Raw genomic sequence first — 27890 nt, 5'->3', positions numbered from 1 at the left:
CTGTGCTCTTGCCTGGGCATAGAGAGCATCATGACGTGCAGGTGAATTGACTGCAGGTCTGTTTGTGCACACCGGTTGTACTGTTTTCCTACACAAGATGATTTAGAGGGTTCAATATTGTGCTTCTCTGGCATTTCTGTAACATCTGTTTGTTAAAACACTGATCAGGCACCAGACTTGGTTCCTAATAATTATTTAAAGTAGCACTATGCAGTTTTGTTGCCCTTTCCTATAGCTGAGGAAATAGAGAGGGTAAGTTTTACTTCTCCACTTTAGTCACCTGCTCCATAGGTGGACTCACACTTCTTTTCTTTTTCATAGTATAATCCTAGATACCATTTTCTTAAGCATTTAGAGAAGGTGGGTTTCTATGTCTAAGTAGTGTGTGCATACAATGAGTTCAGTGAAAGGTTGGGGCAGCCTTTCCTCTGGTTTTCTGCCTGAGGGATTTAGTGTCATGAGTGATATACCTTCCCTTGCCCTGCCAGTGTCATGTCCTTTAGGGATGATTTCTGCATCTCTTGCATTGTGACCTTGCCATGAGCTATGTCATTGTTCACAAGCAGCTGTATTGACAAAACATCGCTTGAAGCAAATAGCAAAATGTGCTTTGCCTTTCATAGGAGCAAGAAGAGACTTATGCACATCCTTTCCTGTTAGTCCCTTTCTTTTATGTTGAAGAAGAAAAACTGAGTTGGATCCAGGGGTCTGAAACTCACTGAAGTCCCAGGCTCAGCTGTTTTCTTTGCTTAGCACTTGTCTAAATGCTTCACATATCATTTCTGAGGCTGACAATACCTTGAACTTGGGAATGTTGTTTTCTTGGGAAGCATCTCCTTTCTTCTTTGGTGAGCTCTGCAGCAGGGCTGGTTTGGGCAGACAAGCATCTGAACCTGCCGTGGTCCCCAGAGAAGCTTGGAAATTTAGATGTGAGAGTGGCTGTTGACTAACAGCTTGCTTGTACCTTCTCCCAGGAGCTGAAGGCTTGGGATCTAGTGTCTGATTACCCTAGGGCTGGAAACTTTAGCTGTCTGCTGGATACACTGACTATTTTGTAAAGGGTCACTGTAACTACTCCTCTTGCAAGCGGATTAGAGATGCTTTGTGTTTCATGTATTTCCACTTTCATTCAGTGACTGCCTCACCTGGGAGGGCTTAATTGCAGTGAGAAGTGCTTATGCAGTCAAAAGAGAGGAGACCGGATTTCTCTCTACGTACCGTCATTCAAAGGTACATAAGTTTCTGTCTTGGCTGTGCAGGGAGCGCAGGCCATTATATAACTGAGGCTTGACCTGCTGTTTCATCCTGAAGGCCAACAGCTAAAAATTCCAGTTTTAAAAATAGGTAAATGGATTTCATCCATGGATTTTAAAAGAGAAGTAATCAACCGTATTAGACTCGAGTCTCACGCTGTCTTTTTAATCCTATTTTAGGTCTTTTTTACCCTGGTAGCACTTTCAAAACCCCTTCTTACTTGGGAAACATGAACTCAGCTTTCATTTTTTGTTGTTTTTACATGTGTTTCCTGTTTCTTTTGAAAAGAGTTGAGAAGTTATGGTGCAGAAGTGGCGCAAACTTGTACTGGTCCCCCCTGGCAGTTGTTGCCTATGGGGGGTCAAAGTAAGTGTTAGTGCTGTCTGGCACTGCTGATGGATGTGGTGGTGCCAGATGGACTCTGAGGGCAGGGCAAGCCATCGCCTGCCTTCCTATGAATCCTTGCCAGACCTGTCAATTTCATCTCCAAGTCCAAGTGTGCCTCTGCAGCATCCCATAGCAGCTACAGGGGATGCTGGGAGTCATTGGAGCTGTAATCTGAAGGCACTGAAGCGACACAGTCAGAAGAGGGAAATGTTTTCCCCAGGAAGCCTCTAGGAGGGAGGGCTCTGCACATGGAGCAAACATCTGAGTCCTGGTGTCCATGCTTTTATTCAAGCGCAGTTGTGCTTTTAACACAGCTCACTTGGACTACCTGGGCACGTGGGCAGGAGCTAGCAAAGTTGACAACAGACAGCTCTGCAGTGTGCATGCAAGCTGATTTCACTTGTGTCAGTCAGATCCATACCCCAACTCCTTCCAAGTGCCGAGAATGTTATGGGACATTTCCTGTGATGGGAAAGAATATGTCAGCATCTGGCAGCTTGGAGAAGTATAGGCTGTGTCCCTCTTTGCTGCTGAAGAGTTAAGAGTTTGGGCACCTGTTGTGCTGTCACAAGGCCAGAAATTCATTCACACTGCATGGCATTAAACGGGAGAGCTAGGAAACCCCAGTCTGTCCTCTTCCCTTCTCTTCTGCCACAGGGAATTTGTTCCTACCTGAGGAACTGGGAAGTGTGAACTCAGAAACTCGAGTGCTGTTTTATGGTGCCGTTACACCCAATAGTCTAATCTGAAAGTACTAATTCTCATGTTGGTAAACAACTTACTTGGCAACAAACACAAATTACACCAGTGAAAAACATCATACTCTGGTATGAATTGCATTTTATGGTGAGTTTGGAGGAGACACAGGAGGAAACATGTTTATTTTTACTTGTGATTTGAACAAGTAGATATGAAAATTATTCAAAGAAAATAAACAAACTGTATCACGTGAAGTATTTGCAAAGCAGTACTGTATGTCTGCTAATGATATGCTGCTGTGCTTTTTCTATTTCAACACAGGTTCTTTTTCAGCAGCTTGCTTTCTTTTTGTTAGTTTGCTGGGGTGTTTTTTGGGTGCTTCCTTTTACGTGCATATATTGATGTTGAAACTTTCTTTACATTGCACCATGCACAGTAGGACCTGAATCTGATGGTTACCCCTTTTGTCTTTTATCACTGATGCTTACAGAATTAGAATGAAAGCTTCAAGAATGTCTCAGCATTGATTTTCTTAAAATCTAGTGCTCCACTGAAACCAGCTACCAGCTCTTCAATTCTTTGAATTCAGTAAACTTTTGTAAATTAGCAGCTACTTTCCATGTTTATGTCTGTTTTGAATCAGCTTCTTCTAAGTGATGAAAAGTAGATTCTGGATGGATTCTCCTGTGATTGTATACTTTCCTTCTGGATTAATTAAGATATTCTCTAGAGTCAGAATATTTCAGATAATCCATATATTAGGTAGGTGGATCTTCTGATAACTTCTGATTTGCTGTTTGATACTCAAGCTGTAGCTTACACTGGTGTTTGTCACAGATTTGTGCACAGCAGTTGACTTCAGGTGTCATATAGGCACTGCTGAAGTCGCGTGCTCTCAGTCACACCTTGGTTCCCACTTCTCTTTTTTTTTCCATCCCTCATTAGATGAAAGTCTGAATATCTGACCTTCCCGGAAGTCATTTTAAGCAATGTGTTTTTATAGATAAACCAAAGTAGACAGGGAAATAGTTGTGAGTACACTGTGGTGGTTGTTAACCTATAATTACTCAAACAGAATGTGTCAAACAAGCCTCATTTGTGTCTAAGAATGTCTAAAGGAAATACTGTTTAAGATAATATCAGATGTTGCTATGTGTTAAGCTTTCCCTGTACTTAAAGAGATACTGGTGTAAGCAGGTGAGCTGTTGGCTCAGTAGACTTTGCTATGTGTAAGACAACTGAAAACACTACCTTTTCCATTAAACGTCCCCAGGGAATCAGCTCATAGACTCAGAGGTCAAAACCACATGAAATTCATGAACAGAATACCCTGAGGATGCTGGTTAGGTGGGATTTTTCAGCTGAAGAAAAACAAGGAAATGTGAAGGACGAGGGGAGGTATAGTGCCAGTGGTGTAGGACCAGCAGTGCCGGGGTGGTGGTGGGCAGAGCCAGAAGGGGCTCAGGGCCATGGGCATCTGCTGGGACCACTTCCAGGTGTAATCCTTGGGAAGGACTGAAGCTGCTGTAGGTGTCTGTGAAGTCCAGGAAAGGCCCTGGCAAGGGTGGGGAGTTTTGGGGAGAACAGAGAAGCTTTGCCTTTGCCTATTTTTTTTCTCACCGGCCCAGCATTTCCTGCTCTTGCCCAACATGCCTCTCCACACTGTTCAGTCCCTGCCATTGCAGTAGATGCAGTTTAAAAATAATAACAGAAGAATTTGCCACATTGTGATTTTTCTGTTTGTAGCTTCATCCTGGTGAATGAAAAAGAGGCTTAATAGAGAGTGCAACCTTCTGGGGTGCAAATAGCTTCAGTAATAACCCTCCCATTTAAATTAAGTAAAAAATTTGCAGAAGACCAATACATAGTATTAGAGTCTGTAATGCTGTAAACACGATGAGCAATTTATCTTAACTTGATTTAATACAGCTGCCTAGTGACAGAAATAGAGGGTATCCCTAAGGAATTTTATAGTCGTGGGGGAATTTAGATTACACATGAGCTTTTGAGTCTGCAGTATTGTAGTGGTGAGGCACACGAATTCAGGCATTTATTTGGTAAGTTATATAATTGGCCTAAAATAGGAATTTCAGAAAACTGTATTTCTTCTGCTTATAGCATGACTGAGGGAAGGAATTGGCGTTTTTGGGTTGTTTGAAAAAAGTACGTGTTAGTTTGCTACTAAACCTGCATTGTGTTATTGGAGGAATATAAGTCCTGTTACACAAGGAGAATAAAAAGGCTCAGAACTCACCACTGTACCACTGTAATGTGATGGCATGCTGTAAATAATTTTTCAAAAACATAGGACTGAATTGATGCTTAAGGGTAGTAATTGAAATTATAATTAATAAGTAGGAATTGCACTTTTCTGATATGTGGAAACTCTGTATATTGACTGAATATTTTAATGGGACAGTGATTATAACGGCAAAGATATAGCTGGCTGGTGAATTCCTTTGGCTGCAGAAGCAAAGTAGGCAGTAGTATCTGCATGTTTACTTCCATAGCTTCTCCAGATGCTCTGGGAGAAAGAAGATGATAATTTCTGAGAGTACCTTCTACATTTAGGACTACCTCTGCAACTGGGCCTATGAAGAAGTATAAACCTTTCCTCATTAGCTTTTGCTCCTTGCCTTACTTGAGATTTGTTAGCAATTGATTTTTGCTTAGATGTGGACACTTATTATGCTTACTGAGTTTACAGATAATTGCACTGACTTTGGGCACTCAGAAGCAAGTAGGACACTGACAGCAAGTAAGGAGGCATTTTACCTTGAAAGCAAAATAAAAAGAGTGGGTAAGACTACCACATCCATGCATTTGTGATGATTAAAATAATGTCAGCCTACTGTAAGAAATGAAGTAAACCTGATTGATTAGTATTTGCCAGACCAGCTAATGGGAAGAGTGTTGAAAAATGCTTTTAAACGTGGCGAGTCAGAAGCCTTGGGTGCATATATGCCTTCTCAGCCTAACATAAAGGTAAGAGGTTCAATTTACTAGAGAAAAATAGAGGAATATGTGAACTAATTTGGAGAGTTCCTGCACTGATATTTTTAAAGCAGCCTTTACTCCTTTGGGTAAGTAGTCATATTTTAAGTATTTGGAAAAGTAAAAGCAAGCTGTTTATGATCAGAAAGATCTATAATTAACTTTCCTTCAGCTTTATTTCCCTCTTCATCCTCCCCCGCATCCCCACACTCCAAAATTAAATCCTACAAAAAAGAAGAGCTTCCCATGGGCCTGATGTAGTGCAGTGCTTTCAAGAAAACCCGATGTTTTAATTTTCAGAGTTGTGCTGTGTATTTATACCTATTTTGAGTCTTGCCGAGACTGAAGGAGGGATTTATCTTATGTCACAGTTTCAGGGTATGTGAGAAATAACATCTCATTGTTTGCCCAAGCTGGCATACTGACATCTTATACTAACTGTTGGGTCAAGATTTACCACTTTCCTCTAGGAGGAGAAGATATAACTGATGCAGACAGTGAGAGGAGTGCTGGATGGACATGGTAGAAGAGTTTGATAGCCATGAGGTTTGTATTAGCAGATAAGCATCCTACACTATGAGCCAGCTGCTTTTTGTTTGAATTGTGCCTGACAGGAAAAAAATGGTGCAGTGTGTAAGAAATGTAGTGAATTTCCTTTGTCTAGTTTAATAAGATGCTCAGAACAGTTATTTTGTGGTCTGAGCATTAGGATTTCTCCAAAGAACAACTGCTGTACTAAGCAACTCTTTGAGTTTAGTGATGAATTAATCCCAGTTTGCATGGCCTGTCCAGAGATACTAGAATTAGTTGCATAGCACTAGAATAGATTGTAGTGTAACCCTTGTGTCAGAGAGTCCGTGCATGCTCTTAGGACTGCTGTCTGCTGCTTCTTGGGATGTGGAGTGTGTGGAGCAGCGTGATGCTTATTTTTTGTATGCAGTTCTGCCCTTAATTTAGGCTGTGTTGCACTCCTGTTATATTGAAAACAAAAGACTTTTGACATTTTTTGCTTCTCCCCCATTTTCTTGAGCTACAAAACGGCGTGGAGCTCAGGGAGCTGGCAGCTGGTGCCTTTCTGATGTGGGAAGTTTGACTTGAAGAATATATGTGTGGGTGTGATGATACGAGGCAGCCTCCTGGTACAACCCCTTGGTGATGTGATGCATAGTCGTCTTGTACATAGTGCCAAACTAGACAGTAATCCTCTTACGTGGGATTCTGAAGCAAGTAATAATAGAGTGTAAGTCAGTGCCATCAGTTCAGAGCTGCTTTTTTGGTAAACATTATCTGTCACTTATATCTTCTTGATTCTTTAGTACTTCTTAAACTGTATATTAACTGAGTCCTTCTCTCCAGCTGCATATGTTAATGCTTCACAATAGTAATGTCAGCTGCAATCAAGACCTTTCTATTAATCTTTCTAATTGATGCACTTGCTTTAAAAAGGCCACAGAGATTTTGAGTTCTGTAATTCAACTCATATCCTCATATGAAAAAGTCAGATGAGGAAATAGTGTGAGATTAGTCTGCATAAAATGTGTCCGTTGTCTTATGAGGCACCCTGAAAGCAATCAGAGTTACTATCTGCAGGCTGTTCATCCCATTTAGAGAACACGAAGTTGGCTGCTGTGAAGCAGGGCAGACACGACAGGCGTGTGCCGGAGGAGAGAAGCAATTAGCGCTGCAGCAAGCACAGTCAGAGCAGAAAGGAAGGTCTGGAGGTGTTTAATTAATACTAATGTTTTTGTACTGATGAGGGCCAGAGTCATGGTAGGTTACTGCTGCCTTGGTCTTGTCGTTCCCAGGTCTGGCTTCTAATGAACATTACATTTAGAAAAGCTTTTCAGAAAAGTTAATAAATCACACTACCTATGGCGCATTCCCAGGCCCCCTGAAGATAAGGAGGTACACCTAGTATTGAATGAGAGTGGGATCCAATCTGTAACCTTTTTCACTTTTAGACAGATAATAAGTTCTCTTGGGATTTTTGTACCAAATTTATTTAAGTAATCTGAAATAATGAAAATTCATGTAGTTTATTAAACATTTTTTAAGTCACCAATCCAATTAGGGAAAAATAAAACAAGGTTTCTTTGCCGTTGTGAAAACAGTTTGGGAGCAGGTATCATTTTCATTAATCTGAGTTTGATGGCAGAAGTACTTCCAGTGGAAAAATGTTTATCCATCAGTGTATACTTTTTTTCGTAATTTGACATTTTGAGATGCATTTTTTCTCTTTAATTCTAATTTTTTACTATTCATTTCATCTTCCATTCATTCTTGAGTGGAAAGTACTAATAATATCCCATTTGGTTTCAAGACTGGTCTCTGTGCAACTCCTCTTGCTCCTGTTTTCATCTAGCACATTGTTCAAGACACATTTAGACTCTGGAAGGCTGGAGAGGATGAATTTTTCCATTTGGTTCCACTGAGGATACTAGCTCTGCGGCTTCAGGCTTACCCAGTCTGACATTTTGTAAATGTTTCCCTGGTGGGTTTCAGTAATGTGTGTTAATAAAAGGATGATCTCTGTGGTGATTCCCTCTTTGTGCAGGGGCACTAATGACCAGTTTGAGTTGTAATCACAGACAATTTGGATGACTCCCAGGGGCCATCCACAAACTTTTCAGTTTTGTTTAGACATTGCATGTGTTTAGGTAACCCTGTGTCACCTCTTCTACCAATGGTTATCTGTACAGACAGTTTTATTGTTCCATTTTGGGAGCAAACTTCCATATCACATTGATGCTAATATATTGTCGTATTGTGCTGAGCGCCTGTTGCTACATATATTCATATATTGTGGGCTTTGTGTGGTTAAAGTATTCTCACCATACATTACTATATGGTTCAAGAGTTATGTATCAAGGTAATTAGTCTGTACTTTCTATGAGGAATAAATCAGAAGTACTGGATTAGAGTCACAAAGTTTAATGATTGTTTGCATCACAAGAAAAAAAGGAATATAAACATTTGGATTTTTCTGGTTTGATGGATTTTTAAGTGTATAGCACTTAATTTCCTTAGTCATCTGGGATTCCCCAGCTGAATGTTTTTAGTACAGTGGTAATAGCTTACAGGTCTGGTAAACGAATATAACAAGTTGAATTGTGAATTACAGGCTTCCGAATCCCCTTAATAGGATCAATATGCTTTTAATATAAAGAAAAAAAAAACCCCACAAAAAAAAAAACAACCAACCAAAACCAAAAGGCGAGTGTTAACTTGAATTGGATCTGGATGCCATGTTCTCTGAAGGCTGTCCTTTAGTTTCTGTCAGTCAGTAGATGTGCTTTCTCCTCAGCATGGCTCAGCAGGTCTTCTACTGCACCGCTGTTTTCCTTCCACTGTGGGTGTGTATTGCTGCTGCTTCCCTGGCGCTGGGTTGAAGGATTCTGTCACTCAGTGTGGGTCAGACCTGCTGCTGCTCTGACACAGAGCTCCCTCACCACCACGGACCAGGTTCACCCCGGATCTGCTCCCTTGCCTTGCTGGCCCTTATGGGAAGGGGGAGGACAGCTGGGGCAGCCAGAAAACAGCTCATATAGCTCATGTATTTTTAGTCTTCGGAAGAGAGGATTTTTCTTTTATATCATCTTTGGAATGATGGCTTCCTCATTGCACATCTGTCAGTGCAATATTTTCTCTGCAGGTTTTTTCCCCTCTATTGTTGAAAATGTTTGAAGCTCACACACTGTAGTTAACAGTACATTAGACATTGATGCTCTTTTTAGACACTTGTAAATACAAATTTTCAAGGTAATGTTGTAACTAATAGTAATACATTACTCATTAATGTGGTGCTTATGTAGAATAGCAACCAAATATAAAACTTACTTGTTTTTATGGAACACTGGATAGTGAAAATAAACGATCAAATAAATAAAAGAAAAATGATGAGAATTCATCATTCCTGTAACAGACATGCTTCATTTCTTTCCTCTGTAGTAGGATATTTTTTCTCACAGCATCTTGCGTAGACAAGCATATATCTCCCGAGGACTGCTGCCAGGCTCACCTTGTGCTCCCTACCTGAAACATTTCAGTTTCACTTCTGAAAACCAGGAGACATTAGACTCATGCTGAAGTCTGCCTATTGTAATTGGCTTTCAGATGCTGTGACGATGAGTCTAATAATAAATAAATAAATAAATAAATAAATAGCGTAGAGTAAGTAACCTTTGAGATTAAAGTGCTGCCCTTTCACTGAGTAGCCCATAGGGAGACTGATGTTAAAGCCTAATAAGGTGTTTGATTCAGAATAGATTATTCTTACAATGAAAGGTCAAAGATTTTTAATTTAAAATTAATAAAAGAGGAAGGTAAAGGAAATGCAGTAACATTTTTTTGTTGTTGCCTTAAAAATGGCAGTAAATGGGAGTAAGTGGTTTTGCACAAGTGTTAGCTGGTAAAGCTGTGTGAGGGCGCAAGGCAGGACACCACACACGAGTGAGAAAGGGAACCTGCCTTGAACCCCACCAGTGGGGAAGGGCTTATTTTCAAGACTGACTTGTTCCCCAAGTCAGTGCTCCCGTTTTCCACCCAAAGGTCTTCAGGATGTTCCTGAAACTAGGCAATAAGGAGGAAAAAAATGTTTCATAATTTTGTTTCTTCCTGCAACAACCTGCAGATATTTCACTGATTTCTGGGGATTTTTTTCCCCTGTATCACATCAATGTAATGGAGAATATAGTGTGATCTAAGCTTTTTACTTTTTGGTTGCTTTTTTAGGGCTATGCAGACAGTTTATTTTTTACTTCATCTCCTGAGCCAGTTCTTCTACGACTGAAACATCATATATTTTCTGTGATTATATGAAAACTAAAAAAAACCAAAACCAAACCAAAATGAAACGCACTGTTAAATACAAGATTTTGTTTCTGGACACTTGTAAAGGTACAGCTGAAATGAAGGGGTGGATTCATAAAAATGGCTAGGGAAGGCAGTGTCAATCAGCCGTGTGCTGCATATCTCAGAGATAAAAGCCAGGGATGGTAACTCTGAATTGTGCATCCTCTGGAAAAGGAGTTGTGTGTTGTTAATAGTTTTCTACACATTTTTCATATGTGTGAAACTGCGAAGTAACATTTTAGTTTGGTTACTCTGTTATATTTGCTAAGAACAAATGTCAGATTCTGCTCTGGTATCTCTGCTGGTTTGTCACTGCAGTGTTTTGATCTTTTAGGTGCTAGTTTATTCCCAACGTTTTTAGTATTTGAAAAGCATAATACTCTGTTATTATCATTTGCCTGTTTTGAAGGAAACATTTGCCTGTGTGTTTTATTATATGACTTAGCAGATGGTGATTTAACTGCACTTAATCCAGCAAGAATCCTCGTTCTGTAAGTATGTTTCTGGCTCAGAAAATCTCTGCAAAGCACTTAGAAAGCAGTGAGCAAATTTGGGAGTACAAATGGAGTAGCCGTGATGTGTTTGACAAGGGTTTACACAGTTTTGTGGGTTATAATTGGCAGCTAGACAAGGATCTGTCACTGCAGTGTAGCACTTGGTGACCTCAGTGATGCAGCGGGTGAACTGCTTGATTTAGGGGAGGAGGAAATTGTGTCAAGAGGTATCTCAAACTGAATTTACTGTGCAGTGTTTGATTCCTGTATTCTGTGTATGAGTGTTACCATGATATACCTTATAAAACAGCTGAAGAACTGTACCTGTATAAAAGGCTACAGTAGATGAAGATCTGTATTTCTCAGAAGGTCTGTATTTCTTTCTCCAAAGACCCTTTTATCATAGAATCATAGAATCATAGAATAGTTAGGGTTGAAAGGACCTCAAGATCATCTAGTTCCAACCCCCCTGCCATGGGCAGGGACACCTCACACTAAACCATGTCACCCAAGGCTCTGTCCAGCCTGCCTTTGAACACTGCCAGGGACGGAGCCTTCACAACTTCCCTGGGCAACCGATTCCAGTGTCTCATCAGCCTAACAGGAAAGAATTTCCTCCTTATATCCAATCTAAAGTTCCCCTGTTTAAGTTTTAACCCATTACCCCTTGTCCTGTCACTACAGTCCCTGACGAAGAGTCCCTCCCCAGCATCCCTATAGGCCCCCTTCAGGTACTGGAAGGCTGCTATGAGGTCCTCACGCAGCCTTCTCTTCTCCAGGCTGAACAGCCCCAACTTCCTCAGCCTGTCTTCATACAGGAGGTGCTCCAGTCCCCTGATCATCCTCGTGGCCCTCCTCTGGACTTGTTCCAGCAGTTCCATGTCCTTTTTATGTTGAGGACACCAGAACTGCACACAATACTGCAGGTGAGGTCTCACAAGAGCAGAGTAGAGGGGCAGGATCTCCTCCTTTGACCTGCTGGTCACGCTCCTTTTGATGCAGCCCAGGATACGGTTGGCTTTCTGGGCTGCGAGCGCACACTGCCGGCTCATGTGCAGTTTCTCATTGACCAACACCCCCAAGTCCTTCTCCGCAGGGCCGCTCTGAATCTCTTCTTTGCCCAATCTGTAGCCGTGCCTGGGATTGCTCCCACCCAGGTGTAGGACCTTGCACTTGTCATGGTTGAACTTTATAAGGTTGGCATCAACCCACCTCACAAGCATGTCAAGGTCCCTCTGGATGGCATCCCTTCCCTCCAGCGTATCAACCGGACCACACAGCTTATAACCTGTTCTGTTTTGTCTGAGCCATTTGTGGTCTGAGTGTAGAGTCAGCACTGATGGCAGAAGTAGACTTTACCAGTATGACCTGTAATTAAGGGTCCAGTAGCGTGTGAAGACAATCTCTCTTCTACAACTGCCTTACAGTGGAAGGACGCCAGATCGATTTTCATTAGACTTGGAACAGCTCTGACAACAGCAGAGACCACTGGTAACACTTGCAATCACGATTATTCCAGGTAACTCCAGTATCATTCTGTCAGGACCTCCCTGTCAATCTCTCTCTTTCTCTGTGAAAAGAATTTAATAACCGAGGTTAGGATTTCCCAAGGAGCCTAAGGAAGTCAGGGGGTCTGACTTTCACTGAATTTCAGTGGGATTTAGGGCTCAAATTTAATTTTCTTTGCAAACACAAGCCTAAAGTTTCAACAGGTAACTTGCTTGTGGTAAGCTGGTGGAAAGCTGTGGTAGTTCGCAGATTATATACATAAGTATAATCAACTGAATTTTCCTAATGTAAATAACAAAAACCATGTTTCCTATGAGAAGGGATGCAAATGGCTGAAGAAACTAAAAAAAAAAAAGTCACTGAATTGCTTGAGAAAACAAATCTGTTATGAAATCTATTTTATTTTCATAGGTACTTAATACTTTTTCCTAACCCTGGCTGAGCAGTCTCTGTGTCTTCAGGCATCAGTACCAGCTCCTGTTTTTTTGGGATGTTCCTGCTTTTTGGTCAGCCTAGCAGAGATGCCTCAGGGTGGCTCAGGACAGCCTGGAGCTCCCCCACCTGCCTCAGTCTGTGTCAAGACCACCTATTCTGGGTCTCTCTCTGCTAAATGGTCAACTGATACAGCAGTGAAATATGTAAAGGGCAGGGGGCCAGCTCTCATCCTTCTCTTATCTGGGTAAAGACTTTGGAGACTTCTTGAGGCAGCATGGCCAAGAAAGGAAGGTGAAGAGGTTTCTTGTCTCTTGGCATCCTTCTTCGCAAAGGATGATGACTTTTTGCAAGATCTACTGTTAGAGATGAAAAGAGAATTTATAGGACAATTTCATGCTTTATTGAGCCAGAAAGGACTTTTAATGTTCATTTACTCTGATATCTGTGTTGAATCAGATTTCATGAGGGCATTGTCCCTATGCAAAGCTCTATTTATATAAAAACATTTAGCTTAAAATGAACCACTTACAATTAACATAAAGTCAGCCACATTCATAAGAATATAATGTAGTCAATTATCCTGTTAAAAAGTTACTGCCATGAGAGTGTGCCTTAAGTTGGAGAAAAGTCATTTGTATGTAGCCTCTAGCCACCACATCTGTCTGCTAAATGCAAAAGCATCTTTTACTATTGGAGAATAACAATATGCCTAATAATCTGCTAAACTAAGTAGCTGAAAACCAAAGCTGTCATGCCTAGTTCTACTCATGGAAGACAGAAAGACACAGGAATTAACACTAATTATTTAAAAAAATCACAGACTAAATAGAAGGATATTGGCCAATTTTCCACAAAACGTGTCAGCTGAGTAATTAAATTGCCTAATTAGTGTAAGTAAGTATAGCTGATTTGGAATTTTTCAGGTTGTGTAAATAAACCATGCATGGTGTTTGGAAATGTATTTTTGAACATCAGGAAGAATCCCTATAGTATAAATACATTTCTCTTGGAAATGCTAACACCGCAAGTTAGTAATACTTACATAATTTATTAACATATGAACATAATTTACTGTGACTGGGAATAAGCTGCAAATGGAGCCCTAAATCACAGTGACAATTTATATCTTAAAAAGGAAGACAAATGTAATTATGATATTAACAGGAACTTTTTATAAGAGCAATAAATTTTTCAATGCTACACTTGGTGTTTAAACTATGCTATTTACTAGCACTGATAAAGATGTTCTGATGGTTTTGCCCTGGCAAATTATGATTCAGTTAAATATTGATTTTGGGGATATATTGGTTTAATATTTTTACTTGTGTAGATTTATTCTTTATATTTATACTTGACTTACATGGTATTATTTTGACCTTAATGTAGGAATACAGCTTAGTATTTAAAAAAAATCAAGTTTTTTTTTCTTGACACCACAAAACCAAACCAAAAGAAACTTAACAAAACTTCACATCCTTTGATCTAGGGGGTTTAGCAGGGCCTTTTCAGGGATCAACAACAGCAGCTCTGTGCTTCTGTATTCTGTATCATCCACTGTGTCTAGAGTACTAGGGTCATTTGGGAACTATTTGTTTCTTCATGGGGCACCCATTAGCTCCTTAACTATGGGGAAGGAGGTGCTGGGGCATTTCTTGTTGACATTTCTCTGTAGTCTGGGATATCTGCACAAGGGTGAAGATAACCCTTTCCTTAATGTAGGGTTATTTCTTCTTTAATTCAAAGTATTAAATCCCATGAGTCTTAGTTCAGTGAATCCAAGTCAGGACTTAGAAGCTCACAGTGGTCTTGGTATGTGGTGTTGCCACAGGGATATATGGAACTTTCTTTTGCTTTGCGGATGCTAAGGCCATCTGGTCTGTGGTTAGGCTTGTTGTGGCCTGAGTTTCCTGCCAAACGTGTTATTTAGATAGTATCAAACTAGATATCTAACATTGGCTATTGAAGATCTGGCTAAGCACTGTTTTCTTCTAGGTGGTTTTAATTATCCTGTCCTAATTCTATTAGAAGTTGTGATCAGAGTCATTAAGAACATTTTGCTGTTGCATCAAACCCAGAAGCTTTTTTGTAGTGGGCAGTGGTGGAGAAGGAAGGGGAAGCCTTTTATTTCCATCATCAATCTGTGGTTGATAAGGAGACTGCTTGAATGGTAAAGAAATTAATGCTGGTGCTGCAGAAAAATCTTTGTTGTCTCCAAGCAGAACATGAAATTGGATAATCTCTCATGTCTATCTTATGATCCCTCTATGGAGACACAGAGAAGTAGAGACCCCTTGCCCAGTACCCAAAGCTCAAGTTTTTTTTTCTAGACCTAATTCCAATATCATGAAAATGCCCAAATAATGTTTGTTCCTTTGAGAATAAAGAGCAAATTTTGAAACTTTGGAGGTTTTCATAACATAGCCTCTGCTATTTATAACTGTTACAAATAAATGGAAATGTTTTTCAGCCTCTTTGACCTGTAATAATATTTTCAATATGGTTTCAAATATGGCTATATGACTCTGCATTTTACTTTGCCAATTTTTTTTTTTTTTTTTTTTCAATTGAGTCTATTGCAGCATTCAGCCTTTTTGAATGTAGAAGAATAACTTCTTAAGCAATACAATAAATGTTTATAAAACTAACAGGGTCATCTGCAAATTACTGGAATAATGTGCTTTTGCTTACAGGCAGATTGTCAGATACAAGTAATGAACTGTAATTCCTGTTGTTTCAGTTGAAAGATGAAAATGTAAGTGCAATTTGCAAAGAAAACAAGAAGATATGCTATTTGGCTTGCTTTGCAATCTTTTAGCAAGAGGTAGTCAAGGGAAAAACAATCACCATTTTCAATAATTAATCTGTGCCTTCTAGACAGAAACAAATTTTTAAAAGGAAATTAATTCTGAGAACATGATTGAAGTAATTTCCCCCTTTACTTCTTTCTTCCGTTGTCTTGCTGGTGGGACAAAGGCAAAGTCAATATATATAGAAACTCTCTGACTATCACACCTAACCTTCCCTTTCAGCAGATATTTGGTCTATCTCCATTTCTTCCTCACAGTTTCTTTCCTAGTCACAAAAAGTCTGATTTTGGATAATGCTGACGTATGTAAAATGTGTATCAATCCTGCCTCTGAAAATCAGATATTTACCAGTGCCATTACCTGGTTTATGAACAATAGCCAGTAAATCCCAGATCCATAGACATTAGGTATTTAATGTACATAGATTTTGCTAAGGAATTGGTACTTATTCCTGGTTCTTCCCATGGGGCATGATGGCATACTCTTAACATCTGGTCCTGTGCCTGATATATCTCACCAGGCCCTTCTCTGCCTTTCTTCCAGGAGTGTGTGCATTCTCCCGGTTCAAAGACAACCTAAATTATATATTCCTGTCTGCTTACGCTGTTAGACTGCCTGAATGTGATAGAAATCTAGGACAGATAGAAACTCTCTGAAATACTCTTCTGGGTTAGGTTCTGCTGCTCTTGTAGTTATGGACCTGGGCTTTCTCACTGCAATTTTAAGTTCATAGGATTTAAAAATACTTCAATATCTTTCATTTGCTTATTTATGGTCTGCGTAGTAAGAGACCTTGCAGAAGCTTGGAGGCCAAATTTCAGATTTCACAGCTTGATATATCTCAGTTATGATAACCTAAAGAAAAAGGTATCAGATGCAAATGAACAACCCAGCCTCACTTCAGTTTAATTAGAAGTAATGCTAAAGAAATGAAAATTAGTTTGAAGAAGTTGAGATCAACAGATTCCATAAGCACGTGCCTGGGGATAGTCCCTAATGAAAATTAAGTGTAAATGTGGCCTCAACTGCCAAAGCATTAAAAAAAAACAAAGCCAAGCAATTAATAGGCAGAGATCGAGGTATTCCCATTTGACATGACTTAACAGAAAGAGTAAGTGTGAGTAAACAGGCTGCTTCAGTATCTCTTAAAGACAGCCAACAGCTTCATAGAATCATAGAGTGGTTTGGGTTGGAAGGGACCTTAAAGCTCATCCAGTTCCAACTCCCTGCCATGGGCAGGAACATCTTCCACTAGACCAGGTAGCTCAAAGCCCCATCCGACCTGCCTTTGAACAGTGCCAGGGATGGGGCATCCACAGCTTCTTGGGGAGCCACCTGTTCCAGAGCCTCACCACCCTCACAGTAAAGAATTTCTTCCTAATATCTAACCTATTTCTACCTCCTTCTAGTTTAAAGCTATTCCTCCTTGTCCTATCACTACATGCCTTTGTAAAATGTCCCTCTCCAGATTTCTCACAGTCTCCCTTTCGACACTGGAAAATGCTCTGAGGTCTCCTCAGAGCCATCTCTTCTCCAGGATGAAAAAGCCCAACTCTCTCAGCCTGTCTTCATAGGAGAGGTGCTCCAGCCCTTGGATCATCTTCGTGGCCTCCTGTGGACTCGCTTCAATGGGTCCATGTCTTTCTTCTGTTGGGGACCCCAGGGCTGGGTGCTGTACGACAGGTGGGGTCTCATGAGAGCAGAGTAGACGGGGAGAATCATTTCCCTCTATCTGCTGGTCATGTTCCTTTTGATGCAGCTCAGCAAATGGTTGGATTTCTGGGCTGCAAGCACACATTGCTGGGTCATGTTGAGCTTCTTGTCAACAAGCATCCTCAGGTCTTTCTCCTCAGGGCTGCTCTCAATCCGTTCTCTGCCCAGCTCGTATTTCTGCTTGGGATTGCCCAGAAACCACGTGCAGGACCCTGCACTTGGCCTTGTTGAACTTAATGAGCTTAATCAAAAAAAGATTTCTTCACCTGATCTCTGGCTGCTTGGACAATTTCTCAGTATTCCTCCCAGTCTACCCATCCTTGCTTCCACCCTGTGGAGATGAATTGCTGTATAGGCACTGTGACTCCACAGCAAAGCAGGTGACTTGGAGCAGCATTGCAGTGACAGTAAGTATGAGTGGTACACTTCGGGACAGGAAGCCTATTTTAGCTTTCTTGTTTGGGTTTATTTTCCTGTGGGTTTTTTTTTTTTTTTTGTGATATTAGAATTGGATCCTGTGAAAATGGTTGCAATGTTTTAGAATATGACCACAAATGGAGAATACAAAGCATAAAGCTGCTTAGCTGTTTAAGCCAGGGAGTGATCCAAATGATATTTTAGTAATAAATCTGTAAGAGAAAAGTGAAAATGTAATGCTTTTCACCTGGCATTGGCAAGTCAACTGGACATACTTGGATTTCAGCATTTTTAATGGAGTGGTAAGATGGACCATTCATTTTAGGTATTTATTCATAGTAGGAATGTAAAATTATGCTGTGGTTGTGCTCCTCTAAAAATTTGTCTCCTAAATCTGTGGAATCTGCTTGGGAAAATAGAAAGATCAAGGGAGGCTGCTGGGGTAGTTTTGTTGCTCTGTTTATTGTTTTGAGTGGAGCACTGGATCTAAGAGACTTTTAAAGTCATGGTAACATTAAAACATTTTGAAAGGAAGTGATTTAGAGATTTGAGCTGTACATTATCATCTGAACTACAATAATGCTCAAAGCATTGTTATTTCCTGAGCAAATAACCACATTAAAGAAGAAAATCCTGAAGCATGTATAGATAGGCTTGGCTGTGTGCTCATGAAGAAAAGCGGGAAGTAAACTGAATTCCTGACTTAAAACCTTTTCAGAAGTCTGCCTGACTTCTGCTCGCAATTCTCTGTTTTGTGTCCTCAGGCTCAAAAGAGTGGTTAAAACTTATGGTTTTTGGGGTAGGTTCTGTGTGAGTGAATTTCGACAGGATGAAGTAAATATGCTGTTATGAATGAGACCAATGTTTCTTTGAAAGCTGCTTTATGTTTGTTCTTTGCTATCCCATCACGGTGCTGGGACATGAGAGGGACAGGGGAGAGCCAAGACATGTTCCCCATTGAAACCTCTTCCTGTCAGCTTTGTTCTGTGGGGAAATTAAAACCTGCTTTACACCCTAAAGAAACATCCTGCTGTTTATTCTCCAGTGACGGCATAGCTCAGCTTTCAAGAGAATGTGCTGGTAGCAGGACTAGAGAATATGCTATGGTACCATAGCATGGTGATGTTTCTTTTGCTTGCAAAATCCTGTGGTAACCCCACGTAGCTATAAGTGTGGGGCTCTTCTTGTGAATTCATATGAATGTTTTCTTCTTTTGTTGTTTTTATTCTCCCTTGTGCTGTGTCTTTCAGGATGAGTGTAGGACATTGAGTTATGGCTTTGATGAAATAAATTATTCTCCGGGACTTCCCAGTCTATAACTATGGGAGATTCATTTTATCTTTTATATCTCTTGATTTCCCAATCAACACCCTCATACTAACGACAGTTAAGTTTTTGGAGGAAAAAATTGAAATCTGCAGATATAGAAGGATTATACTTCTCTGTCACTGCAAAATCTACTAAAATTGCCATCCTATTCTGACAGAAAAACCCATGCATATCTATCTGTCTGTCTGTCTATCTGTCTATCTATGTATATAGATATAAACTCCTCCAGAATGCACACTGTAGCTTTTGCAGGATTTTACGAATTCTAAAATTTCCATTGAAAATAGAATAAAGGTCAAATTCTGCTTGCCTTACACATGTATGAAATGGACAGTTGTACTACAGTGGTGCGCTGCCAAGATTTGAACAGTGAGACCTTTCAGAAATGTTCCTCCTCATCCAGTGATAAACTCTGTGTGGTGACATGTGTGTACACACAGAGGAGATGAGAGGAGCTGAGCAATTATTGTCTTTGTTTTTACTTTTTACACCAAAGTGGACTTTTAAGAGCCCAGAGGCCAGAAGGCCTGTTCTAGCTCACTAATGTTGTATACTTTCTGTTCATCTAAGCATAATATGATGCTTATAACTGTTTGGTTCTAGCATTACTAATCTAAAAAGTCACAGTCAGAGGCTTAACTTTGTATGCACTTGAGGATGCCATAGGCACATATGTTACATATTGCCATATGCAAAATGTATTGAAGTTGTCATTTGGTGTGATTGGAGGAGGAAGAGGACATTCAAAGTATTTTTATGACCTCTGTCTCAGTGTATTTTTATTGTGTGGGTAGATTAAAAAAAAAAAAAAAAGTCAATCTTTGGCAGCAAAGTTATTTCATGCATGTGATGAGAACACAGGGATTTCCAGACTTACAGAGTATGTGGCCCATCTTATTGCAGTTGTAGAGACTTTGCTGCAGTAGTCTCCACGTAAAGCTTTCATCTGTTGAAGAAGAATCTCCTATGAACAGAAGCAATTGACAATATTATAATTTTGTCAAATGTTGTCGGAATGGCAGCATTGCAGATGTCAGAATGTCAGAATTTCAGCATGTCCCAGGATAAATTTTCAGTGGAGAAGAATGGTATTGATTAATCTTATTTCACTTTGGTAGGTAAATTCCATATGTAATTCAATTACTGTTGCGTTGACTCCCTCTCTCTCTCCCATCCGACATCTTTGCTGCGATGGATGTTTGTGGCTAAGCCTGGCTAGCCATAGCCAGCTGCAGTTTTGAAACTGAACAGCTAGAAGTGGGTGATCTGTAGGTATTCTTTCCTAGAGAAGTGTACGTGGTGACTTGCCAGCCTTAAACATGCATGGCTGATGCAGTAACTCTGAGGGGTATATTTTTTCATTTCAATTAAGACTAATCAGAAGAGAATCAGATGCATGTTGTAGCCCATATGTCTATGTTAACAATAGTTTCTTCATTCAACCTTTTGAAGATGACTTATTCTTTGGAGTATAGCTAGAATATGTAGCGTATACATAATTTCTATTTTATCATGGGAAGGGGGATATTGATGCTATTTTATAGCATACTTTTTTATGACTTAAGAAATTTGAAGGCAACTTGCAAATCTAAGCACCAGTCAAGGTTATGGCTGAGAGGTTAAAAGACAAATCCTGGATTTCCTTAAGTGCATTTTAAGAAAGCATCTAGATACTGTGTGGCCTGCCTCTGCATTACAATATTCCAGCTATATGTCCCTGATAAAAATATTTGTTTTGTTGTTGAAACCTGTCAGCTGTTGAGTCAGTGCAACTCCCTAGATCAAGATCGTAGATCGTGGCCCAAAGAGACGGGACCAAAAAGAGCTATCTGAAATGGCAGGTAGGGGGCTGAAACGAAGGTGCTCCTACATTATCTACATGTTTCAGAACTTTTTTCATCCAGAAGCTGGAGACCTCCTAGTGACCAGAGTGGAAAATTTATGCAACAGCTCTCCATAGAATTTTTCATTTGTGAAGTGGGTTCAGTTTTAATGATGCCCTGATTGAACCTTTCCATATAGTTTTTTTTTTCCTGTATTATCCAGTAATCTTGGTAGCCTGTTTGGGAATCAGGAACCTCTTTATTCCTAGACATTGGGGTGCATAGCTGTGAGGTCTGTGACCAGAATTTCAAGGGTTCAGGAGTCTAGAGCAGCCTGCCAGAGTGACTCTTGGAGATGGTTCTCTCTTCATTTCCAGCAAGGTTTGGAGGTTTGGGGCCGATTTTTCAAGTACATAATTTTGACATATCTATCTTTAGTCCTATTTAGAAGTCCAAATCAGTTTATTACCCTCATTGTCTGGGTTCTGATAGTGGCCAGTACTATGTGCTGAGGAAGATGCTGTAAAGTGTCTTAAAATTTCAACTGTGGAACTAATCTGCTCACAGGTTTTATCCTGCCCTGGACCAGGCACATGGGGGCTCTCTGTTTTCTGAAAGATCCAGAAAGTTACATGTTGTCTGTTAGTTATATTACAAAATCCCTTGAAGCCTGAACAGCATATAGTAATTTTAAAATGCTATTGAAATTGTCAACAGCACTCCCCTGTCTAATGGAGCACGGTGAACACTGTTTTATATTTACTGTACAGTATTTCTGCTTATGAAGGAAACCCTCTGAAGTTACGTTGCTAGGTGTACAAAATACAGTGGGTAGTCCTTCTAAACCTAAGCAGTTGCTGCATTTTGCCTGTTTCAGTGGTGGAATTGAAGCTGAATAAATGCAGCACAAGTATTTTTTCTGAATACTGAAATGAATGGATTAGGTCACTCTTTTACTCTCTTTGTGTTTCCTCTGCAAACTTTGGAGCTCTGAATTTGCTGTAGTTGTTTGAATCAATCTTCCAAGCAAACATTTGTAAAACAAAATTTATTATAGTGGATAGAAGTTGTTTGGTTTTTTTTTTTTTTTTCCTTTTTCCCATCCTTATGGATGTGGATTTTGCAAGTAAAGTTACTGTGGGGTTTACTAACCACTTACTGCGAAGGAGCAGTGTTACAATGCCTGATGAAACATTTGAGGCATACAGAAATTGTTTACAATCAGTCCAGAAGGGAACATGGCTGGAACAAATTTAAATAGTGAACATGGTTCTGGAAACCATTCTACAAAAAGGACTTCAGCAAAATCCAATTATTTGAAATTGCAGTTTCATGAAAACTGAAAGTGTGTTTAAGAAGGACTAACTTAAAAGTAGTAAGTGTGTTTAATTGTTCTGTAGTCTGGAAGCATTTTTTGCTATAGGCAGTTTACTTTTTGTGGCAGCTTTTGTGATTTTGTTCCTTTTGCAATACAGCTCTCAGATAGCAGCCCCTTTTTACTCATGAGGATATCCTTTTTCTTCTTTCTCTTATTTCAAAATGTAAGATGAAAATGTATTAGTTCTTTTCATTTAATCATGCAAATTTAGTGATTTCATTTTGCTTATTTTGTGAGATATAATTTACTATAACTGGTAATGCAGAAACCTAAGCTCTAGCAACTCAGTTATGCTTTCTCAGCTGCTGCAGTCCAGGGTGCAGCATGTCTGATTGACGTTTGGACCAAAAAGGATGGAGGCTGCATACTACCGTGGAGGATGACTGGTCCACAGAAACCATGTGGAAATAAAGAGATTTTGTGGTGAAGACTTTCCCTTCGTTGCCCTTTCTGTAGATCGGAATAACATTGGGTAGCTTCCAGTCATCAGGAACCTCCCCAGACTCCCAAGACCTTTGGTAGATGATCAAGAGGGTTCCTGTCATACCATCTGCTATCTCTTTCAGTACTCTGGGGTGAATCCTATCAGGATTGTGAACTTGTGAACATTCAGCTGATACAACTGGTTCCTTACAATACAACAGTCTTTGCAAAATGGCTGTGGTCATGATTTTGTGGTCAGGATCATATGGATCTTGTAAAAGGCGTCTGAATTTAAAGTTGTGATAACCGACCTTGGCTTAGGTAAAAAATTGATTTGGGATTTACAGACGTAGAAGAGGAAAGGAGCAGAACTGGCAAGGCTTAAGGGCAAGGCTAGTGACAACAGCCTTAAAATTATCTGCCTTTCAAAACCTGGAATTTAGAGTGGGATTCCTAATTCTCAGCAATCAGTTCTTGTCAGCAAACAGACCAGATGTTTTTAGCTGCTCCTGCTGGTGTCTCACAACTATGCCTCTACTGGGAGATGCAGAAAGGTTTCCTGTATCCCAGGTACAGCTGTGTCCTGCCCCCATTCTGAGATGTAGTCTCCCTGCCTCATTTTACTTGCCTTTTAAATTAGGACATCTCTTTTAAAATAGCAGTAAGATTTTAAATCTAAAAGATCAGATATTCTAAATAAGGCAGACGTCTTTCAGGAAATACAGTATATATGGTCGTGTGGTATCAGTATGTGAAACAGTGATAAATCTGTGGCTACATAAGTAAAATCGTAATTCTGTCGATCTCTGAAATAAGAATATTTGATTTTATAATTTGGATTGTTCTTTTAAACCCAGTAACTAAGATGGTTTGTTGTACTTTGTTCTTTGGTGTCTTACACAGTTTTTATCCTTTGCTTTTCTGTTTGCTTACCATTAATTATGTTTTTTTCTATGTATGTATTAAGTTTTGTTTTGATTCAAAGGAAATGTTATCAAATATGAGAAATGCTGAAGTCAAGTGTGCTTTCCCTCCAAAATGCCAAAGTATATACTTCAATCCGTAATTTGACTGAAAATACACATAAAAATTTCTAGTCAATATGCTACTTACGCAAAAGTTGTTATCTTTGAAGGCTGTTTTTAGCGTACAAAGCTTCCTGTTTTAAGAAGCATCTTTTACTTTTGGATTTTATGTGTAAATTACCAATGAAACATTCATTTTACTGATGTACGACCCTGATCTTTTATTTCCTCAGCCATCATGTACGTAATGGGAGCACTTGGTCCTGCAGCTGGATACTTGCTAGGAGGACTTCTTATTGGTTTCTATGTTGATCCTAGGACAACCGTTTATATTGACCAGAGTGACCCAAGATTCATTGGAAACTGGTAAGGATCAAGCATTTTTCAAAACTAATCTCTAAATGGCCAGGAGGGAAGTGAGACAGGTTGGGAAAACATATCCCTTGAGGGCTTGTTTAAGGCTGTAGAAGGAGGCCCAGGAAGAGGAGGCTTCTGTTGGTTACTACAAACTAGTCTCTGACAGAGAGGAAATGCTTGCCACAGAAGCTCATAGGCACATTGCATGGAAAATCTTCTGCTTCTAGCTGCTTCTGGACTGCCTCTGACCACTGTGAGGGCTGACTGATGGCAGGACAGGATATTGGTATTGCAGGAGGCCATCAGGGATCACAGCTGACCAGGGCTGAGCCCTTCCTGCTGGAAGATGGATTAATCCCTTATTTGATATTCCATAGCAGACAGCATGTAACGCTGATCTCTGCTGCCTGGATGGGAAACACTAGACTTAATTTACCCTGGTACAGAAGAAGGAGATAGGATGGCATCAGAACATGGCCTTTCCAGTCTTGCTTCTCAAGGTGATATCTTGTGTTTAGGCAGCAGATGATGTAAACCGTCACATTACTTTCTAGTAAATAGTATGCTTCAAGCAGCACTGAGATGTGACAGCTATAGTTGTTGACTGATATCTTCAGGCAGTCTTTGAGATATGCCTCCTTGTAAATGTTTCTTTGAAGAAGCACATCTTAAGGAGGCTTTAACTGTCTTTTCTCAGATAATTCATAAATCTGCCTAGAAGTGTTCATGGAAGCCCAGGAAACACTTAAGTTCATTTTCCCTGAAGGAGACTTTCGGTTTGTAGTTGTGGAGTGTAGCATTCATTCTTGTACACTGAATTAGTGTTTGTCACTGAGCCATTGCAGTCAGATCATCTCCATTTCTGTTTATCCTGCAGTGATGTCTCCTGACAGTTTGATGTGAAAAATTCTCTCTTTGTAGTGTTCATAATAAACTTTTGAAGATTTAGTCCTGCTTTATTTGTCTTAGTCAAAGAGCATTACTTTTCAACAGAAACTGTGAACAGACCCATAAATATATTTGTTAATTGAAATCACTGAGTCTAAACAAATGTGGGTTAAGCTTTGACTTTATCTATAATGCAACCACTGATACAACTGCCTTATCATCTGGGCATACCTGTGTGAGTTAACAGCTTAAACAGCTCTGGTGAAGGTAAAGTAACTAAAGCAGCGTGGACACATCAGTTTGATGCTTCTTGGGCCGTTTGCACCAGGCTTTGTGGATGGCCAATACTGGTTGTTTAAAGCTAGCTTTGATAAACATCCAATGGTGTCATAGTCAAATGTGTAAGAGAGATGGGACAAAAAATATGCCTGTCCTTGCTCATGAATTACAAGTTTAACTACACTTCATCAAAAGCAGTGAGTGGCATGGCCAGTGCCAGGGATGGATCCCCAGCATCCTGTGGAAATACTGTAACTGCTGAGCTCCATGGCAAAAATGGTGAGAAGTCACCTATTGCAACCGCTTCTCTAGGCAGGCTTACAAAACATCTACTATGCAAGGCCTTGCAAGGAAAATAGGGAAAAGAGCCTAATTTGTGCATTCAGATTTTATGCGAAATTGCTAAATACATTTTATATATCTCCAAGGTTTAATGTCACCTGAACAAATGTGTTGGTGATTTTAACTTCGCATGGGGGTGCCAGCAGAAGTGATGGAAATATGACTGAAGCAAGGGCATGAAATCAGCTGTCATAGCCTTTCAGCAGGCAAATTATATCCTAACCAGCATAGACAAGTAAAAGCCATTCGAAGTTTCCTTTTTCCATCATGTTGATTATAGAGTCTAGCTTTCCCTGAAGGGTGTTCCAGGTGCTTGTATTACTGTCTTAATTTTGGCTATCTCTATTTTTATTCTTAAATTTCTGAAGACTGTCCCCTGCTCAGATCTCTGGCAATTTGTTTCACAGTCTGTGGTGGCCTCTCATAAAAGTTTGGTGGTGTTCATACCATCTGCACCTCATTCTCTTTTCTGTTTCTGAAGCTTTGCCTACCCATTAAAACAAAGACCATCATGGTGTAAGGATTGATCTTTTGTCCTTAACCACTCACTGCCTGGTTGCAGAGAACTCTGGAAGTATAGACTTTCCTATTTTTCAGTGGTAAATAGATTTCCACTAAAATCTATTTTCAGAGACCATGGCATTTTCTACTTTTATTTATGTAATCTAACAATTTGAAATATAAGAGTAGCCTCGCACTCACTTCAGATGACACACTTTTAAAAAGTAGGGTGCAGTTGAGATAGGTTAATGGGCAGTTGTATTGAGATTTCTCAGCCTTGTCTCCTATGAAGTGAATTAGTGTCTTTTGTTACCATCTTTTCTTTATTATAGCTGTAAGGTTTCTAATGTAACTTATTGCAGGGACCCAGTAAAAAAACCCCACCGTATTATTAAATCAGGTAATGATGCCAGACAAAATAGTGAGTACAGTAACTATGATATATGGCAACAAAAATTGCAGTAAAACCTGTTTTTTACTTAAGTTGTTCCTTTGTCAGAAGTATATTGCATGTATGCAGGGTAGTTAACTTGGTTTATCTTTTGTGAAACTTGATAAACAAAGTAAGTAGTTATTTCTCAGGGTTATTTCTGATCTGAGTCTTCCCTGATTTTCAGAGAACTTGTGCTCCTGGGTTTTACACACCGGGGCTTCCTGTAGGTGCTCTGGGCTTTTACATTCCAGCCATCTGTGCCAGCCCATCAAATGTTTAAAATCACTTTTATTCAAATGTGGTAACTGTAGGGATATCTGTTAGAAATCATCCATCACAAGGCCAAGTGTAAGTTGTCTTTGAGAATTGTTAATATGCTATATAGGGACCTCATTAGTTGTGAAGTAGCCCTTGGCAGTCTGTCAGCTGCTTTGAATCAAATTTTCTTTTGCTGACACTTCTCTGAGTGTTTGCCTGGTTCTGAATCTGTTTAATACTTGGATCTTCCCATATAGTCTTTCATCAGCATTCCACACAAGAAGTTTAAAGGAATTCCTCCAGCACTATCCAGTCCTTGCTTAGCTTTAATTGCTTTTATTTGAGGTCCTAGGGCTTGTGCATATGCCTTTGAGGTATTCTCCTGCATATTTTCTTTAACTCTAGAAGACAGAAAATCAGGGGCTTTTTATTAATACAGATCCTGTTCTGACCTCTCATTTCCTGTTGTAGGTGTCCTTATTACAGAATTATAGAATAGTTTGGGTTGGAAGGGACCTTCAAAGGTCATATTATTTTTGATAATGTCTTTTGTCTGTTTTCTAATTCTTTAATATGTGAAGGAATATGTGAAGTGTAGACAGCACAGGTAATTTCATCCAGTGCTGCATTTGTGACATCTCCAGCACTTGGTATGCTACCATAACAGTCCCTGTGGTTTTAAATTTCATCTTGTGCTATATCAGCCCCGTCTCCTTTGCTGTTTCCTCCTGAGTGGGTGGTTTCAGATTTCTGTGTATTATTGCCACAGTTTGTTTCTTTGATCAGTGCCATTTCAGCTTCTGACTTTGAGATCCTAAAAGGGATGTTAGTTCATTTTTATACAGTTTAGTGATTTATTCCCTGTCTGATAGTGCTGAATAATCCTCCTAAAAGTCTGCTTTCTAATCCATGTATGTTATCAGCTAAAATGAATGGAGGATTTTCTGTTTACATAATATCAAAACTAGTCAAAACTTTCAGTCACTTAGATTTGCCTTGCAGAAGCTTCCCCTGCAATATTTCTAACAAAACTGGCAATACACATGGCTGTTTATTTGGTGTTTCTCTTTGCATTTATTTTTGCTGTTTACCACACAAACCATTACACATGCATATGAATTTCATGGAGCAGATTCTCCTGGAAACGATGCTAGAGCACATGAAAAACAATGAGGTGGTTGGTGGCAGCCAACATGGCTTCACTAAGGGCAAATCATACCTGACCAATTTGGTGGCCTATCATGGAGCTACAGAACTGATGGATAGGGACAAAGCAGTTGATGATGTCTACCTG

At 39.8% G+C, this 27890-nt stretch overlaps 1 protein-coding gene across 1 annotated transcript in view; it reads left to right on the top strand.

Annotated features, from left to right (window-relative positions):
• The window catches only part of SLCO5A1 (solute carrier organic anion transporter family member 5A1), a 64298-nt gene that overhangs the window by 6046 nt on the left and 30362 nt on the right, over positions 1-27890 (top strand). The window contains exon 2 of the mRNA XM_065669384.1: positions 23772-23904. Coding sequence (XP_065525456.1) covers positions 23772-23904 — 133 coding nt within the window. The remainder of the gene's footprint in view (positions 1-23771; positions 23905-27890) is intronic.

The sequence above is a fragment of the Lathamus discolor genome, chromosome 2 (genome assembly GCF_037157495.1).
Source record: "Lathamus discolor isolate bLatDis1 chromosome 2, bLatDis1.hap1, whole genome shotgun sequence".
Lineage (NCBI taxonomy): Eukaryota > Metazoa > Chordata > Aves > Psittaciformes > Psittacidae > Lathamus > Lathamus discolor.
This window is presented reverse-complemented; position numbering and strand designations above follow the sequence as displayed.